This window comes from Siphateles boraxobius, unplaced genomic scaffold, assembly GCF_051911475.1.
Source record: "Siphateles boraxobius isolate OS27281-9 unplaced genomic scaffold, OSU_SipBor_1 72, whole genome shotgun sequence".
Lineage (NCBI taxonomy): Eukaryota > Metazoa > Chordata > Actinopteri > Cypriniformes > Leuciscidae > Siphateles > Siphateles boraxobius.
Genome location: NW_027509200.1, coordinates 605153 through 620312, shown reverse-complemented (window position 1 = coordinate 620312; position 15160 = coordinate 605153). Strand labels below are relative to the sequence as shown.

Genomic DNA, 15160 nt, shown 5'->3' with positions numbered 1-15160 from the left:
AAATGACATCGCTGATGACCGACAGCCAATGAGAGAGCAAGATATAGAGCAGCGGGAGGAGTTATAGACCAGAATAATAGTATTTTAATAGATATATTTACAGTTATATCAAACAGACACAAACCACAAACATTTGCTTGAGCAGCAGCACATTACAAAGTTATTTATTTACCCCAACTCTCTTTGCAGAACACAATCCTTGCTCCCCGCGTCCCCCCAACCATTCCCTCCAGCAGAATCTGCTTTTCTTTTTCTCCTTTTCGCTGCAAATCAGCGCACACACAATTTGGATCGCGCACACGTGATCTTGCGTTATATCCTTATCATTTCTCACGTGTGTTTGGTTGTGAAACGTCGTTTGCGGACCAGACAGAAGTTGTCTGCGATTCCTACTTTTGTTAAATCATGCCGTGTGAAACGTCCTGTCGATGATCCATCGTGCAGTGTGTACACACACACACACACACACACACTCTAGCAACTGTCTTTTAACCCAGATAGTCGTGCAGTGTGAAAAGAACAGTGACCCGACTACTTTGAAAATCGTGCAGTGTGAAATCTGTCTAGGTTTCACAGGTATCTGTCAGGCTTCGTTACTGAAGAGCCGTATGGGTCAGGCAATATCTGCCAATACGGACGTCCTTTGTGGACTGGGCTGTGCTGCTGAATTTCACCTTAACAGTTTGAACGTCATACTATGGCGATAAATCAATGACAAAAGAACGGAGCACCCAACAGATGCTGGCGCGCGCGGTAAATGACTTTCACAAGAGGATAACAGATCTACACGTGAGGAAACGGGAACACGCGAGCTCATTCAAACCCTGCGCGCGCTCATGACATCTCCTCTGCACAATACAAGCCCTCTCGCGCGCGCATGATCTCGCGCTTGATCTGCGCTCGCCTGCTGCTTTTGCTCGCTCAAACAATTTTATATTTGGCAGTCGAGGGGTGGGACTTACTGTTTTAATAACCTCAAATGTCATTGGTTACTTCCCCTTTTCCGGAAGTCATTGTGATTGGACGCCTGTCCAATGAGCGCTAATTCACGTGACTTGAGACATCACTTAATTTGTTTTATTTATTGTGGTTTATTAATGTGTAATGTGATTTAAAAAATATATATATATATTTTATTTAAAGCTATTCACATTTTTACAGAACAACCCCCCACCCCATGCCAGCATACAAGTAACAAGAAAATAAAGTAAATAAATAATAATAATTTTTTTTTTTTTTTAATAATGATAAATGCCTATATACACATATGTGACCGGTCACGGAAACTAGGGAAACAAGTCGGTTCTGGGGCATTTTGAGTTATTCATAATATTCTGAAAGTGTAATCTCCAAGCTTTCCAACGATGTGTAACATGTGGAAATCTGATAATATTTGGAGAAGTTGTGCAATCTCTTTACACCACTTTCTTATGTGCGTATACACACACAAATGAAATGTCCGCAAACACATTATATCATCAGCAGGTTCAGCATCTTAAATAACGACTAAAGAGCAAATTAAGCTTAACTTCCATTTCAGAAACACGCACGGCAGGCCTTCATCGCAGCAAAGGTCTTAACTGCATCCTCTATTTCGATTCTCTGTGCCAGTTCATGTTCTATGGAGATTGTTGCCAGTCCATTAACTCTGTTCCCTGTTCACAAAACGTTCCCCATTCAAACGAATCGGGACGTCACATATGAAACAGCCAGCCACCGCTGTCAGCGAGCCGAGCGGCCGTATTCAAGCACTGAGGGCGCGCGCGCCGCACCCATACCTCCGGTTCAGTTTCCCGAGCCCACGAAGTGCGGCGAAAACATTTTCGGTGTAACTGCCAGACGGTTCATTTCATCTCCGACAATCTTTGCGGCATCCATCTTCATTGAATTTTGATATCAGATAGAGCCGGCCAGAGCACAGCATAATAAGTAGCCATGCGGTTCACTTGGAGGGCGGGGGCAAAAGCGCCGGGTTATTCAGTATGGAAATACACACAGACAATGACACGCCAGGCCCCTACTGCATGCTAGAATCTCCGAAAACAAGCCGATTTCAACCTCAAAATGTAAGCTTTTAAATATACCAATACTGCTATCTCAAACATGGAGAGGCTTCTTCGTGATTTCAATTAACAGATTCTGCAAAAAATTGAAATTCACCAATTTTGAAAAAAAACTCTTCTTTCTCATTTTGCTCGAAAGTTGTTCTGCCGACTTGTGTCCCTGGTTTCTGTGACTGGTCACATATGTATAAATACAAATACCCACTTAAACATACGATGCCCATACCTACATATGTACATACAGATACACATTGCTGATCTCTAGATATACATTAAAAGTAAAATGTTTAAAATAAAATGCCAATACCAATGATTACCCAATTATGGAAATAAAGTGAGTTATTGTACCCTGCAAGACGCTATATAATCTACAGTACCACACTTCCTAGAACATATGTCCAACATGTTTAAATTCCATGATCCCCTTCCAGAAATTCTATAGAAGACTTCCAAATCTGAGAAAAATTTATTCGGTTTACCAGCAATTTCTTATCTGATTTTTTCCATATGTAACACACTGCTAACCTCTGCAATCCACGTCTCAAATTTAGGGACACACTCTTTGTTCCAGATCAACAAAATTGCTTTCTTCGCTATTGTCATCCCATATTGTATAGTCTGGATTTGATTAAGGTTATAGGTCACTAAAGAAGGGGCCCAGCCTAATATTGCAACATTGGGATCATGAGGAAAATCAGTCTTAAGTATCTTTGAGTAAAAACAAAAGACCTCAGACCAGAATTTACATATTTTTGGGCAGAACCAGAATAAATGAGCCAATGTACCCTCATTGGACTTGCACTTAATACACAAAGGCGAGACAGAGGGATATATAGAATGTAATTTTGTACGAGAGTAGTGCAATCTATGCACCACTTTGTATTGTATCAGCTGAAAATTAGAACTGATGGAGCAAGACCTAATACCCCGAAGGGACTTGGCCCAGGAGTCTTCCGAAATATCTATACCCAAGTCTTTTTCCCAGGACATCTTTAAATACTCTGAAGTAGGAACTCTGGAGTCATTTAAGTATTCAAAAAATTTGGAAACCAAACCCTTCATATCAAGTTCAAAGGTCATACAGTGATAAAGATGCTCAGGGGGTTTATAGGTTTCAAAGTTAGGTATATTACTTTTAACGTAGCTTCGTACTTGTAAATACCTAAAAAAATTAGAGGGGGGTAGTCCAAACTTTTGCCTAAGCTGGGCGAAGGAAGCAAATACATTGTTAATGTATAAATCGCCTATCAATATAATTTCTTTTTCTTTCCATGATAAGAAAGTTTGATCTGTCTGCGAGGGAGGGAATGCGTGATTATAGGCTATAGGAGTAAGAGAGCACGTTTGAGGGAGTTTAAAGAGCTTTCTAAGCTGATACCACACCTTGAGAGAATTTACAACGATGGGGTTAATGTGTAATGTGATTTAATGCATTGTTAATATATGTAGCGTCTGGACCAATCACACACAAATTATTCATTATATTTAACGAATAGTCCGGCAAACTCACTCTCCCAACTAAGATATGTGACCAACTTCCCCTGAAACTAACACCACTGGCAGAACTCAGTGTCCTGTTACATAGATGAGGATTTTTACCACCTCAAAAAGGAAATTCCTGAGGGATGTGACACTCACTCAATTCTCCTGAGAACCCTGTTAATCCTATATAATATATATATATATATATATATATATATATATATATATATATATATATATATATATATATAACCACTTGAGAAATGTATAAACATTTATCTAATTTTCACATCTCATGATTTTCCTTCTGATGTTGTTTTGGCCTATGTTTTATTGTAAACTCTAATGGGTTAATGTTTCAGACTTTGCATACAAATCTGTGTGGTATATTTGATCTCTATAAACTCCAATCTTCGTTCCCCATTTGTTAATTTACATTACATTTTGCTAACGTTGCAACGCTTGGGTTTTATGAGAATCTTGAAGATTCTTTTTCTTAAACACCCAATGAAATTACAGATTCAAATGTCCTGCTCTAACACAAAGGGTCGTAAAATTTTCCCTCCAAAGGAAACACTTCTTATTGGCTCACAGTCCCCCAGAGGGTGTGATATCTTCATGTTAATAATCACTGATCACAAGATCAGTGCTCTCTTGCTCCTGCTTCTCGACCGCTGGTTGATGTCTGGGGGGACCCCCACCGATGGGCCCCCATGAGCCCCGGCAGGGTGTGACCACAGGCACACACAAGGCAGGAACACGAAGACTGGGTCACCAACACCGACAACATCAAACAACGATCTGACAAGGATGAGAAAAAGTGGTGAGCATATAAAGCATGGTGAGAGTGCCTGCAGCTGGTGATGTAATGATGATCAGCTGGAGCGGATTAGGTAATGACATACATTCATGCCCACTACACACGTGCACTCATACAACAACATAAACACAAGACTAGAAGGGACAGTGAATGTGTCTACCGTGACAGTACCCCTCCTCCTAAGAACGCCTCCTGCCGTTCCCAGGCTCCCTTACCTGTCGATTGTAATTATCGATAAGGGAGTGATCCAGGATGTCTCTGGCAGGCACCCAACTTCTCTCCTCCGGACCGTAACCTTCTCAGTCCACCAAGTACTGAAATCCGCGTCCCCTCCGCCTAGAGTCCAGAATGCGGTTAACCGAATATGTGGTCTCCCCATCTGCGAAGAGGAATGTTCCTGGTTGAAAGCCACACTTTTTGACCAACGACGTATACGGGAGGCTTTGACCTGTGGCAATCGGCCTTGGCCTTGGTGCACGCCCCCACCTGGAGTAGAGTCTCACGGGCTCTAGTCCAAGTGCGGTGACACCTCTGGACGAAGGCGTGAGCGGAGGGGACCGCAACCACGGATTCCAGACTGGGAAAAATAGGTGGCTGGTAACCTACACTACATTCAAATGAAAATTGGCCCATGGCCGACACTGGCAACGTGTTGTGCGCGTACTCCACCATAGACAGTTGTTGGCTCCAAGAGGAAGGATTCTTGGAGACCAAACATTGCAACACCCTCTCCAAATCTTGGTTGGCTCTTTCGGTCTGGCCATTGCTCTGGGGATGGAACCCTGAGGACAGACTAACCGTCACCCCCAGTAACCTACAAAACTCTCGGCAAAATTTGGACATGAACTGGGGTCCCCTGTCGGAAACCACGTCTCTAGGGAGGCCATGTAACCGAAAGACGTGGTCAACGATTGTCACCGCTGTCTCCTTGGCTGAGGGTAATTTGGGCAAGGGAATAAAATGGGCCGCCTTCGAGAATCGGTCCACCACAGTCAAAACTACTGTGTTACCCTGGGAGGGTGGGAGGGCGGTGATAAAATCTAGAGCGATATGGGACCAGGGTCTCGAAGTAACCGGCAGCAGCTGAAGTAACCCGTCTGGAGGTCGATTGGAAGTCTTACCAGTGGCACAGACCGAGCAAGCCAAAACAAAATCGTGAATGTCGCGAGCCATAAGTGGCCACCAGAACCGTTGCTTGACTAAAAAACTAGTGCGATTATTTCCCGGATGGCAAGCCACGTTGGAGCTATGACCCCACTGGATGACGTCCGACCGTAATCCCTCCGGTACAAATAAGCAATTCGGTGGGCAACCGGGCGACCCTTCTTGACCCTCGATTCGACCTCCCATGTGAGTGTGGAAAAAAATATGGTTTCGGGTAAAATACACTCGGGAGTGGACTGGCGTTCGGAAAAATCAAATATACGAGATAAAGCGTCGGGTTTGATGTTCTTGGAACCCGGACGTTATGAGAGAGAAAAATCAAAACGATCGAAAAAAAGTGCCCACTGAGCCTGCCTGGAGTTCAATCTTTTGGCGGTCCTAATGTATTCTAGGTTCTTGTGATCGGTCCAGACGATAAAAGGTACCCCCGACCCTTCTAACCAGTGGCACAATTCCTCCAACACTAACTTGACTGCCAACAACTCCCTGTTACCAATGTCTTAATTACGTTCGGCTGGGGATAGACGATGAGACAAAAATGCGCAGGGATGCATCTTGTCGTCTGTGGAAGAGCGTTGGGATAACACTACACCTACTCCCACCTCTGACGCATCGACCTCCACCACGAACTGAAGTGAAGAATCAGGGGCGACGAGGATGGGGGCCGAAACGAAGCGGGCTTAAAGTTTGGCAAACACAGCCTCAGCTGTGTCTGACCACCTGAACGTAGTTCTGGGGGAGGTCAAGGCAGTCAGAGGCGCGACTTGTTGGCTGAAGTTGCGAATAAAACGCCGGTAGAATTTGGCGAACCCCAGAAACCTCTGCAGGGCCTTGCGGGAATCTGGACTTGGCCAATCCACCACAGCCTTAATCTTCTCAGGATCCATCCGCATTCCCTCAGACGAGACAATGTACGCCAGGAAAGGAACAGACTGTGCATTAAATTCGCATTTCTCTGCCTTGACAAAAAGCCCATTCTCTAGCAACCTGAAGCACTCGTCGGACGTGTTGCACATGTTCCTGGAGAGAAGAAGAAAAAATCAATATGTCGTCCAGGTAGACATATATGAACTAATCGATCATATCTCGCAACACTTCATTGACCAGTGCCTGGAAAACTGCTGGGGAGTTGGACAGCCCGAACGGCATGACCAAGTATTCAAAGTGCCCCCTGAGGGTGTTAAACACAGTTTTCCACTCATCCCCCTCCCTAATGTGGACCAAATGATAAGCGTTACGCAAATCCAGTTTTGTGAAGATGGATGCTCCTGTAACCTCCCGAAAGCTGAAGACATCAACGGCAAAAGATAAGTATTCTTTACCGTGATGTTATTCAGCCCTCGGTAATAAATGCAAGGTCACAGAGAACCATCCTTCTTCCCCACAAAAAAGAACCCCGCCCCCGCTGGAGAAGAGGAAGGGCGAATGAACTTGGTTGCTAGAGAGAATCAGAAATATATTTCTCCATAGCCTCCCTCTCAGGAATAGAGAGTGAATATAACTTGCCTTTGGGCGGAGACTTACCTGGCAGTAAAGGCCTTGGGATATTGAAATCATTTTTCAACTCTCCTTCATCATCATCTGGACCTAACCGTGACACCAATGCAGTGTTGACAGAACCGGGCTAATATGGTCATACTTCCTGGTTCTAGTAAGAACTCTAGTGGCTGCGTTTAGATGTAAATAAATTAAACTGTACAACTGTACACTTAACATAAAATGAAAAATAAACCTCTGCAATGTCATAGAAAATAAAAATTTCTGTACAGTCTAGAAAACATAACTGTGCAGTAAAATGAAACAAAGCCTCTGAAATCTGATATAAAAATACATTTCTGTAAAGTGTAAACATTGCTGAATAAAAATTTACCTGTGCCAACACAGGAGTTCCAAAATACAACACATACATTTTTTTTTATAAAACAATAATAATATCAATCAATCGTTTATTTATAGAGCACGTTTAAGACACAACCGAGGTTGACCAAGTATGCAAGAAACAGAAAAATAAAATAAAACTAATATACACAGATAAATACCACACAGCCAAAATAAGCAGTCAATAGAATAAAAGAGAAATCCAGGAAGGTAAACTATAGAGTGTTAAAAGCCAAGGTGAAAAAGTAAGTTTTAAGATGAGATTTAAAATTATATTATATTATATAAAATTAAATATGCCACAGTTTCAAAACTACCTCAGTACTATCTTTCAAACATTAGAAAACAGCAGTGCAGATCATGAATGAGTTTCGGTTCTTTGTAAATCTTTAGTTTGATTCAGTTAGATTTAGTGTGAAAACTTCCCCAGCTATAGAAGGTCAAGTCAAGTCACCTTTATTTATATAGCGCTTTTTACAATACAGATTGTTTCAAGGCAGCTTTGAAGAGATAACAGGAAAATAATGTTGTAATAGTATTGTTAAATATAAAATTAAATGTCCCCAACTAAACAAGCCAAAAGCCAATGGCGACAAAGGCGAAGAAAGGCGAAAAATGACAGTGAAGGAACCAAAACTCCATCAGAGACAGAATGGAGAAAAAAACCTTGGGAGAACCCAGGCTCAGTCTCAGTCTCAGTTCTCCTCTGGCCAACGAACCAACAGTGTATGATTATGATTTAGGCGGCATAATAGGTCAGAAGTCAGATTGGATCAGAACTTTCACAATATTTATCCAGTTCATCTGGTTGGGGTCGGAGTCATCACGCCAGTATGGAGACGAGTTTGTTGAGGTGTCCATGAGGCCTTCACAGTGTTGATGAGGCTGGCACTTCAGGGATGCGTTATCGTCGTGTCCATGCGATGGTCCTTCCTCAGATCTCATTAGTTCTCATGACATCAATCACCAACACCTGTCCCTTGTTAGCCCTTGTTAGGCTGTCTATTTAAACCTCTGTGCTTCAGTTGTTGTTTGTCGGTCATTGCTTCTGTATGTGTGTTCCAGCCGTTGTTCTCCAGCTGTTGTTCTCCTTGTTGATTTTACCCTTGTTCCTGTATTATTTTGCGTTTATGTTTGTCTATTAAAACTTGTGCTTGCATCTGGATTCTCTCTCTGCCTCGTCCCTGCTTACACGTTACACCTAGGATCTTTTATATAGTTTAAGATGACACAGATTTGAAGAAATAATACAAACTCCAGTTGCAAGAAAAGAAGTGGTCTATGCATCAATATTGTTTCCTCTATACCATACACAAAGTAAACAAACGTCTAACAATGGTCTTGCACTTAGCATTTTCTGTACGTTTGTGTTTGCAAACAGGATTATGACCTGAGCCAGCTGCAGCAGCCAGATACAGAGACTCATGGCATCCGCAGGTTTGATGAGAGACCTCTGCATCCCGAGCCCCATTACCCCATCAGATCCACCGCACCTCATCCTGGAGATATTGGAGATTTCATCAGTGAGGTGAAGTAGCACTATACACCCATCAGACAAACAGAATACTATTAAAAATAGTTGTTTAAAAAGAGAAGAACACAGTTGAAAACTACAGATTGTGTGGTACAGCAGGTGTGTTCATAAATGTGGCAAATGATGTGTTGTTGCTAGTACTGACATATTTTGATAAACTCAGATGCCCTAGGTAGGCAGTGAGGGGCTTTGGGGTGAAACGCCCATTGGAAAGGGTTAGTGTAATCCTTGTTGTGTAAAACAAGGATTTAATGGTGGAGAGTGTATTTCACTGAAGAGGGTGAGTGTTTGAGATAATATTTGTGTGACTGAGGCAGGTGTGGATATTACAATCATGAGTTCTGCAACAGCTAAAAACCTGTCATAACTCTGCAAGAGTTTGATCAAAGGACAAAATTTTTATATGTATCAACTTTTCATAATGATCAGTCATTCAAGTTTCAATTTATTATTTGGTAAAAATGTGTTGTATTTTCCCTAAAGTAGAGTATACATACTACATGAGATTGTGTGCCTGATTTTGTTAGAAGCTGAAATTGTTTTCGCTAATAAGTCTGGAAACACGATGGCTGGATTAAAAATGATTTCCTTTGAATCCTTTAGTACCCCCAAATCACTTGTTCATTTCTGTATCTATTTATACACAAGATGTTTGTTCACAATTTGAGTTTTTTTTTAAAAACAAAACTTTTTTGTAAATCATCCTAGGCCATTTGTCTGATTTGCACAAATGGCCAAACTGGGTACCCACCATCTTAAAGGGATAGTTCACCCAAAAATGTAAATTCTGTCAGTATTTACTCTCCCTCATGTTGTTCAACCCCGTAATACCTTCGTTCATCTTCACAACACAAATTAAGATATTTGTTATTAAATCTGAGAGCTGGATCACTCCTCCATAGGCTTCTAAGGGATTGAAACTTGACAGGACCGAAAAGTTATTAAAGACATCGTTAAAATAGTCCAAGTGACTACAGTGGCTCAATCTTAAGTTTATCAATCGACGAGAATACTTTTTGTGCGCAAAAAAGAAAACAAAAATAATGACTTTATTCCAACTATTCATATCCTTCTCTGTGGGCCTCGAGTCAGTTCACTAGTGTAATAGCGTAAGCTTCTGTTGTTGTACGTCACACGCATCACACACATGACCAGCGTCGGCCAATAGTGAGCCTACGTGTGACGTAGCTCTACGCTATTACATTTACGTTAACTTACTAGACTACGTTTACATGCCTAAGTGCAGAAAAAAGATTCAAGTGTGCCAGTTCCGATTTTTTTTCCTCCCATGTGGCACAGGTCGTATATGACCCATGAATGTGTAAACAGCAGAAAAGCTCATGGATTCGATATTCTCAGACTGGTGCATTTGCTTCTGCCATGTAATTGGATAGACCGGATATTCCCCTGTCAATGACAGTTTTTATGTCATTGAAAAAGCGACGGTGGCAAATGACGTCAACTCAGGTGGACACCAACCACAATCAAATGACTCTTTTCAATGGCTCTTGACGAAGGCTCAATCCAGTGGTGTCATGTTGAAGTTTTATGTCTTTTGAGCTTTTGGGGCGTAGAGAAAGTACAAGCAAAATGCAGTTTCGCATTGCACGAAAAATGCAAAATTACATTTCAAACCGTGACGTTTTTAGTTACTTTTCGGTCTCAGTAATAATAATAATTTGTTACATTTATATAGTGCTTTTCTGGGTACTCAAAGCGCTTTACATGGAAGGGGGGAATCTCCTCAACCACCACCAATGTGTAGCTCCACCTGGATGATGCGACGGCAGCCATATTGCACCAGAACGCCCACCACACGGCAGCTTACTGGTGGAGAGGAGACAGTGATGAAGCCAATCAGTATATGGGGATGATTAGGAGGCCATGATGGACAGAGGTCGAGGGGCAAATTGTGCCAGGATGCCGGGGTTACACCCCTACTCTTTATCGAAGGACATCCTGGGATTTTGAATGACCACATAGAGTCAGGACCTCGGTTTTACGTCTCATCCGAAGGACAGTGCTCTTTGACAGTATAGTGTCCCCGTCACTACACTGGGGCGTTAGGACCCACACAGACCACAGGGTGAGCGCCCCCTGCTGGCCTCACTAACACCTCTCCCAGCAGTGAGCTGGTTTACCCAGGAGTCTCCCATCCAGACACTGACCAGCCTCAGTCCTGCTAGCATCAGTGGGCAACCAGTCTTGGGCTACAGGCTGATATGGCTGCTGGCGTTCTGATGTGTAGTACGTCTGCGTTGTTTCACCAAACGTATAGTGTAAATGCAGATATCAGATAAGGGTAACTTTTAAAAGAAAATGTCAGATGGTCATCAAAAAAATCATATATAGTCAATAAATCAGAATTGGCCATTAAGGCCTGTGTAAATGCGGCCTAAGTCACCTTTTCCAGCTCCAACCGCTTAACCAGCTGCTCTGTCACCAGTTACTGAGGTTCTCACAGAAAACACAGCCAGAACACTCGATTCCTCAGATGTTTGCTATTTACCTGAAATTCTAAATTTGATCCTTAAATCCATTCGTCTTTCTCTGACCTCCTATTACTGGACAGCAACACTACTGTCCAGACACTGGTCCAAATCAGTCTTGGCCAGATCAGGCATTCCAGCAAACCGTTACTCCAGCCATTCCTTCCTTTAGACACCCCCCCAAAAAAAGGTCTCACCTAACAAGCTCATCAATCACTCAATCTATAATCTAGTCACTAGTAATTCTGCATTAATCAATACATTCCACCTACTCACCTCCTTTCCCAGCAATAGCAGGGATTCCCCGTCCATTCCCACAGCTCATATTTTGTCAGCCTACCTGAGTATCACGACCTTTCCACCCAGATTCCCTTCAGGCAACCCTGTGACATAGACCACTCATCATTCATTCCATCATTTCTAAGCCTGTCAACCATTTTTACTCTACTATTGCAGCAGCGATTCCCTTTCAAGAGAACTCAAGCTGCGTTGAGATGCTGTGAGAGCACATCTGCGTTATTGCGTCGTGAAGCACGTATGAAATCAGTCCAATGGCGTGACGGAACATCATAGGCGGGTGATGGAGCTTCTGTGGGAGAAGTTTGATCATGCGGAAGTAAACCTGTTTGCATCGCAAGAGACAACACACTGTCCAATGTGGTTCTCCCTCACTTCTCTCAGACTGGATGCCATAGTACAGACATGGCTGAGGCTACGTCTGTACACATTTCCCCAGATCGCTCTGCTATCGGGAGTTCTTGAGAGGGTTCGCCGGGATGGGGTCCATCTGCTGTTAGTAGCCCCAGCCCAAGTTTGGTTCTCAGACCTGGTGTCCCTCCTCGACGGCTCTCCTCTGGAGATTCTGATCAGGAGGCACTAGGGGTGGGCGATATAGCCTCAAAATTATATCACAATATTTCAAGAATATGTGCGATAATGATATTTATGACGATATGACGACCATTTTTTAATTACATTTATCTCACTCATGTTTGCTCACTCATTGCATTTTTACAATTGGGTAATTTTGTTGTTAAGAGTTTACACAACACAAAAAAGCTTGATTTCAATCTTTGAATCAAATTGAAAAAAAGTAGCAAAAATGTATACAACATAATAAAGATACAAATAAGGAGAAGTTTTTGGGTTGGTCTAACACTAGTATTCAGAAATACTAGAGAAACTGAATCAGGTAATCAAATGTAAAATAACACTGATAGTCTTTTAGTCCTGACTAAATTAAATGCATAGGCTATTAATTCTGATTTCTACAATTAAAGCTATATTTTGTTGTTTTGATGACAACATTAATGACAGACACATATGGCCGCTGTCACTTTTAGAGCTAGTGCCCGGATCCAATACTGTTTCCATTACATTGGCTGTCACACTGTCACATGCGTTTTATGCTTATTTAAGACGTAACCAACTGTGTTTACGAGTTTACTAACCAAGACCGGAACTGAGCTCCCACGCTCAGACAGGTGTTGTTGTGCGCGCTAGGGAACGGAAATGCGCCATAGGTCATTGTGTCGCTATATCATTGATATTGCAATATGACACTTTTTTTATCATTTAAATATCGTGTTATCGTGGACGGTATGATATGGCACACCTCTGGGGGGCACGATATTTCACCTTCTTTCAGTTATGGAAACTGTGGGCTTGGCCCTTGGTTCAGCTCATAGAACCGAGGTTGTGGAGACCATACCAAAACAAAATGGAGACTTGCAGGCCTTGTCGGTATCTCCTTCCTGCCTAGAATCTTCACCCGGCATAGTGAAAGCCTTTCTTCACCCTAGAGCGGGTCATGTGTCCAAGGTGCCCACTAATATCTCATCTCCTCCATGGTGTTTTCCTCGAGAGCTCCTCTCCTGTTCTGTGTCCTCACCCTTCCTCCTCGGACTGTAGTGTTACGCCACCTTCAGGGAGGGGTGTAAAGTCAGTTCAGTTATGTTTAGTTTCATTGTGTTTTGGTTTAATTTTTCAAGATCACATTTGCCTGTGTTCTCATTCCAGATTAAGTTAAACACCTGTTTCTGGTTTTGTTAATGATCTAGTTCTAGTTCTGTGTATATAAGCCCTTGAATTTCTCTGTTCAGTGTTGCTTATGTTGATGTGGTTGTATCCTGGTGTTATTCCGGATGTCTCCTGCGTGTTCGGGGTGTTATTTTGTAAATAAAGAGTTCTTGTGCCATCATAACTGATACAGATTTTGCTTCGCTGCACACCACTAATGGATAGTTCAATTGAGCTAATTTGTAACACTGGAAAAATAGTTTATGAATAAATGAGTTGTAAAAGTGAACTGGTACTGTGTGCGTTGTGTTTGCAGGGTCTCAGGGCTGCTGATAAAGACACAACTGCTCCACCGTACGACTCGCTGTTAGTGTTTGACTACGAGGGTGACGGCTCTCCTGCAGGATCACTCAGCTCCATCAACTCCTCCAGCAGTGATGGAGACCAGGATTACCATTACCTCAACGACTGGGGTCCACGCTTCACTAAACTAGCTGACATGTATGGTGGCACAGACGAGTGAAAGACAAGAACGCCACAGCTTTTTCCCTCATTTCAGATGACAGCTGCAGAAATGTGTTTTAAAGGATCAATACAAGCAAACACAGCATCCCAAGGCAAAATGTTAATAATTAACTCAAGGCTTAAAGCAATAGTTATGCATAAATGTGGAACACTTTCAGAGTATGATACTCGTTACACTTGAACTTTACAGTATAGAAGCAAAGGGATTTAATGTGCCTTTTTGTACATTTGTTTGGGATCTGAATGATTTATGTTCAAGGCTTTTCTTATACTGACTTGAGTGATTTTAAGATTTAAGAATGCGTTTATCTATGATACAAATGATCATGCTTTTCTTTTTTGCTTACAAACTGTTTTTCAAAAGGATTATTTAACTTTATTTTTTTTCCACATATTGTAAGACAAATTGTAAGACACTATACAGTCCACAGGATTCTTAGGCTATTTGTTCAACACGGATTTAACATATGCACATAGTTTGAAATAAAAAATATATATATATAACTGAAATGTTTGTAGGTTTCCTACATTAACTGTAGTTACATTACATTGCATGTAGACATAAGTTTGCTTCACAGTAAAGAAAAAGGCCTTTATTAATTAAAGAGCAGAATGAATTTCTGAATGACTTCTAAATAGTTAAATTCAGCTCAATGAGAGTTCATGTCAGAATGGATTTTTCAACATTTTACATGGAAATTTGTTTTCCAACGGATGATCGTTCACAGGAATGTATTAAAGAGAATAAAGGAAACCACACGGGTAAACATGTGAAGGTGTGTGTGACGAGACCAGTGAAGGTGTGTGTGACGAGACCAGTGAAGGTGTGTGTGACGAGACCAGTGAAGGTGTGTGTGACGAGACCAGTGAAGGTGTGTGTGACGAGACCAGTGAAGGTGTGTGTGACGAGACCAGTGAAGGTGAGTGTGACGAGACCAGTGAAGGTGTGTGTGACGAGACCAGTGAAGGTGTGTGTGACGAGACCAGTGAAGGTGTGTGTGACGAGACCAGTGAAGGTGTGTGTGACGAGACCAGTGAAGGTGTGTGTGACGAGACCAGTGAAGGTGTGTGTGACGAGACCAGTGAAGGTGAGTGTGACGAGACCAGTGAAGGTGTGTGTGACGAGACCAGTGAAGGTGTGTGTGACGAGACCAGTGAAGGTGTGTGTGACGAGACCAGTGAAGGT

At 42.3% G+C, this 15160-nt stretch overlaps 1 protein-coding gene across 1 annotated transcript in view; it reads left to right on the top strand.

Annotated features, from left to right (window-relative positions):
* LOC143724303 (cadherin-2) overlaps nucleotides 1-14484 on the top strand; it is a 122158-nt gene extending 107674 nt beyond the window's left edge. The window contains exons 15-16 of the mRNA XM_077217301.1: nucleotides 8789-8935; nucleotides 13766-14484. Of these exons, the coding sequence (XP_077073416.1) occupies nucleotides 8789-8935; nucleotides 13766-13972 (354 nt within the window). The 3' untranslated portion in view covers nucleotides 13973-14484. The remainder of the gene's footprint in view (nucleotides 1-8788; nucleotides 8936-13765) is intronic.
* The last annotated feature ends 676 nt before the right edge of the window (nucleotides 14485-15160 follow it).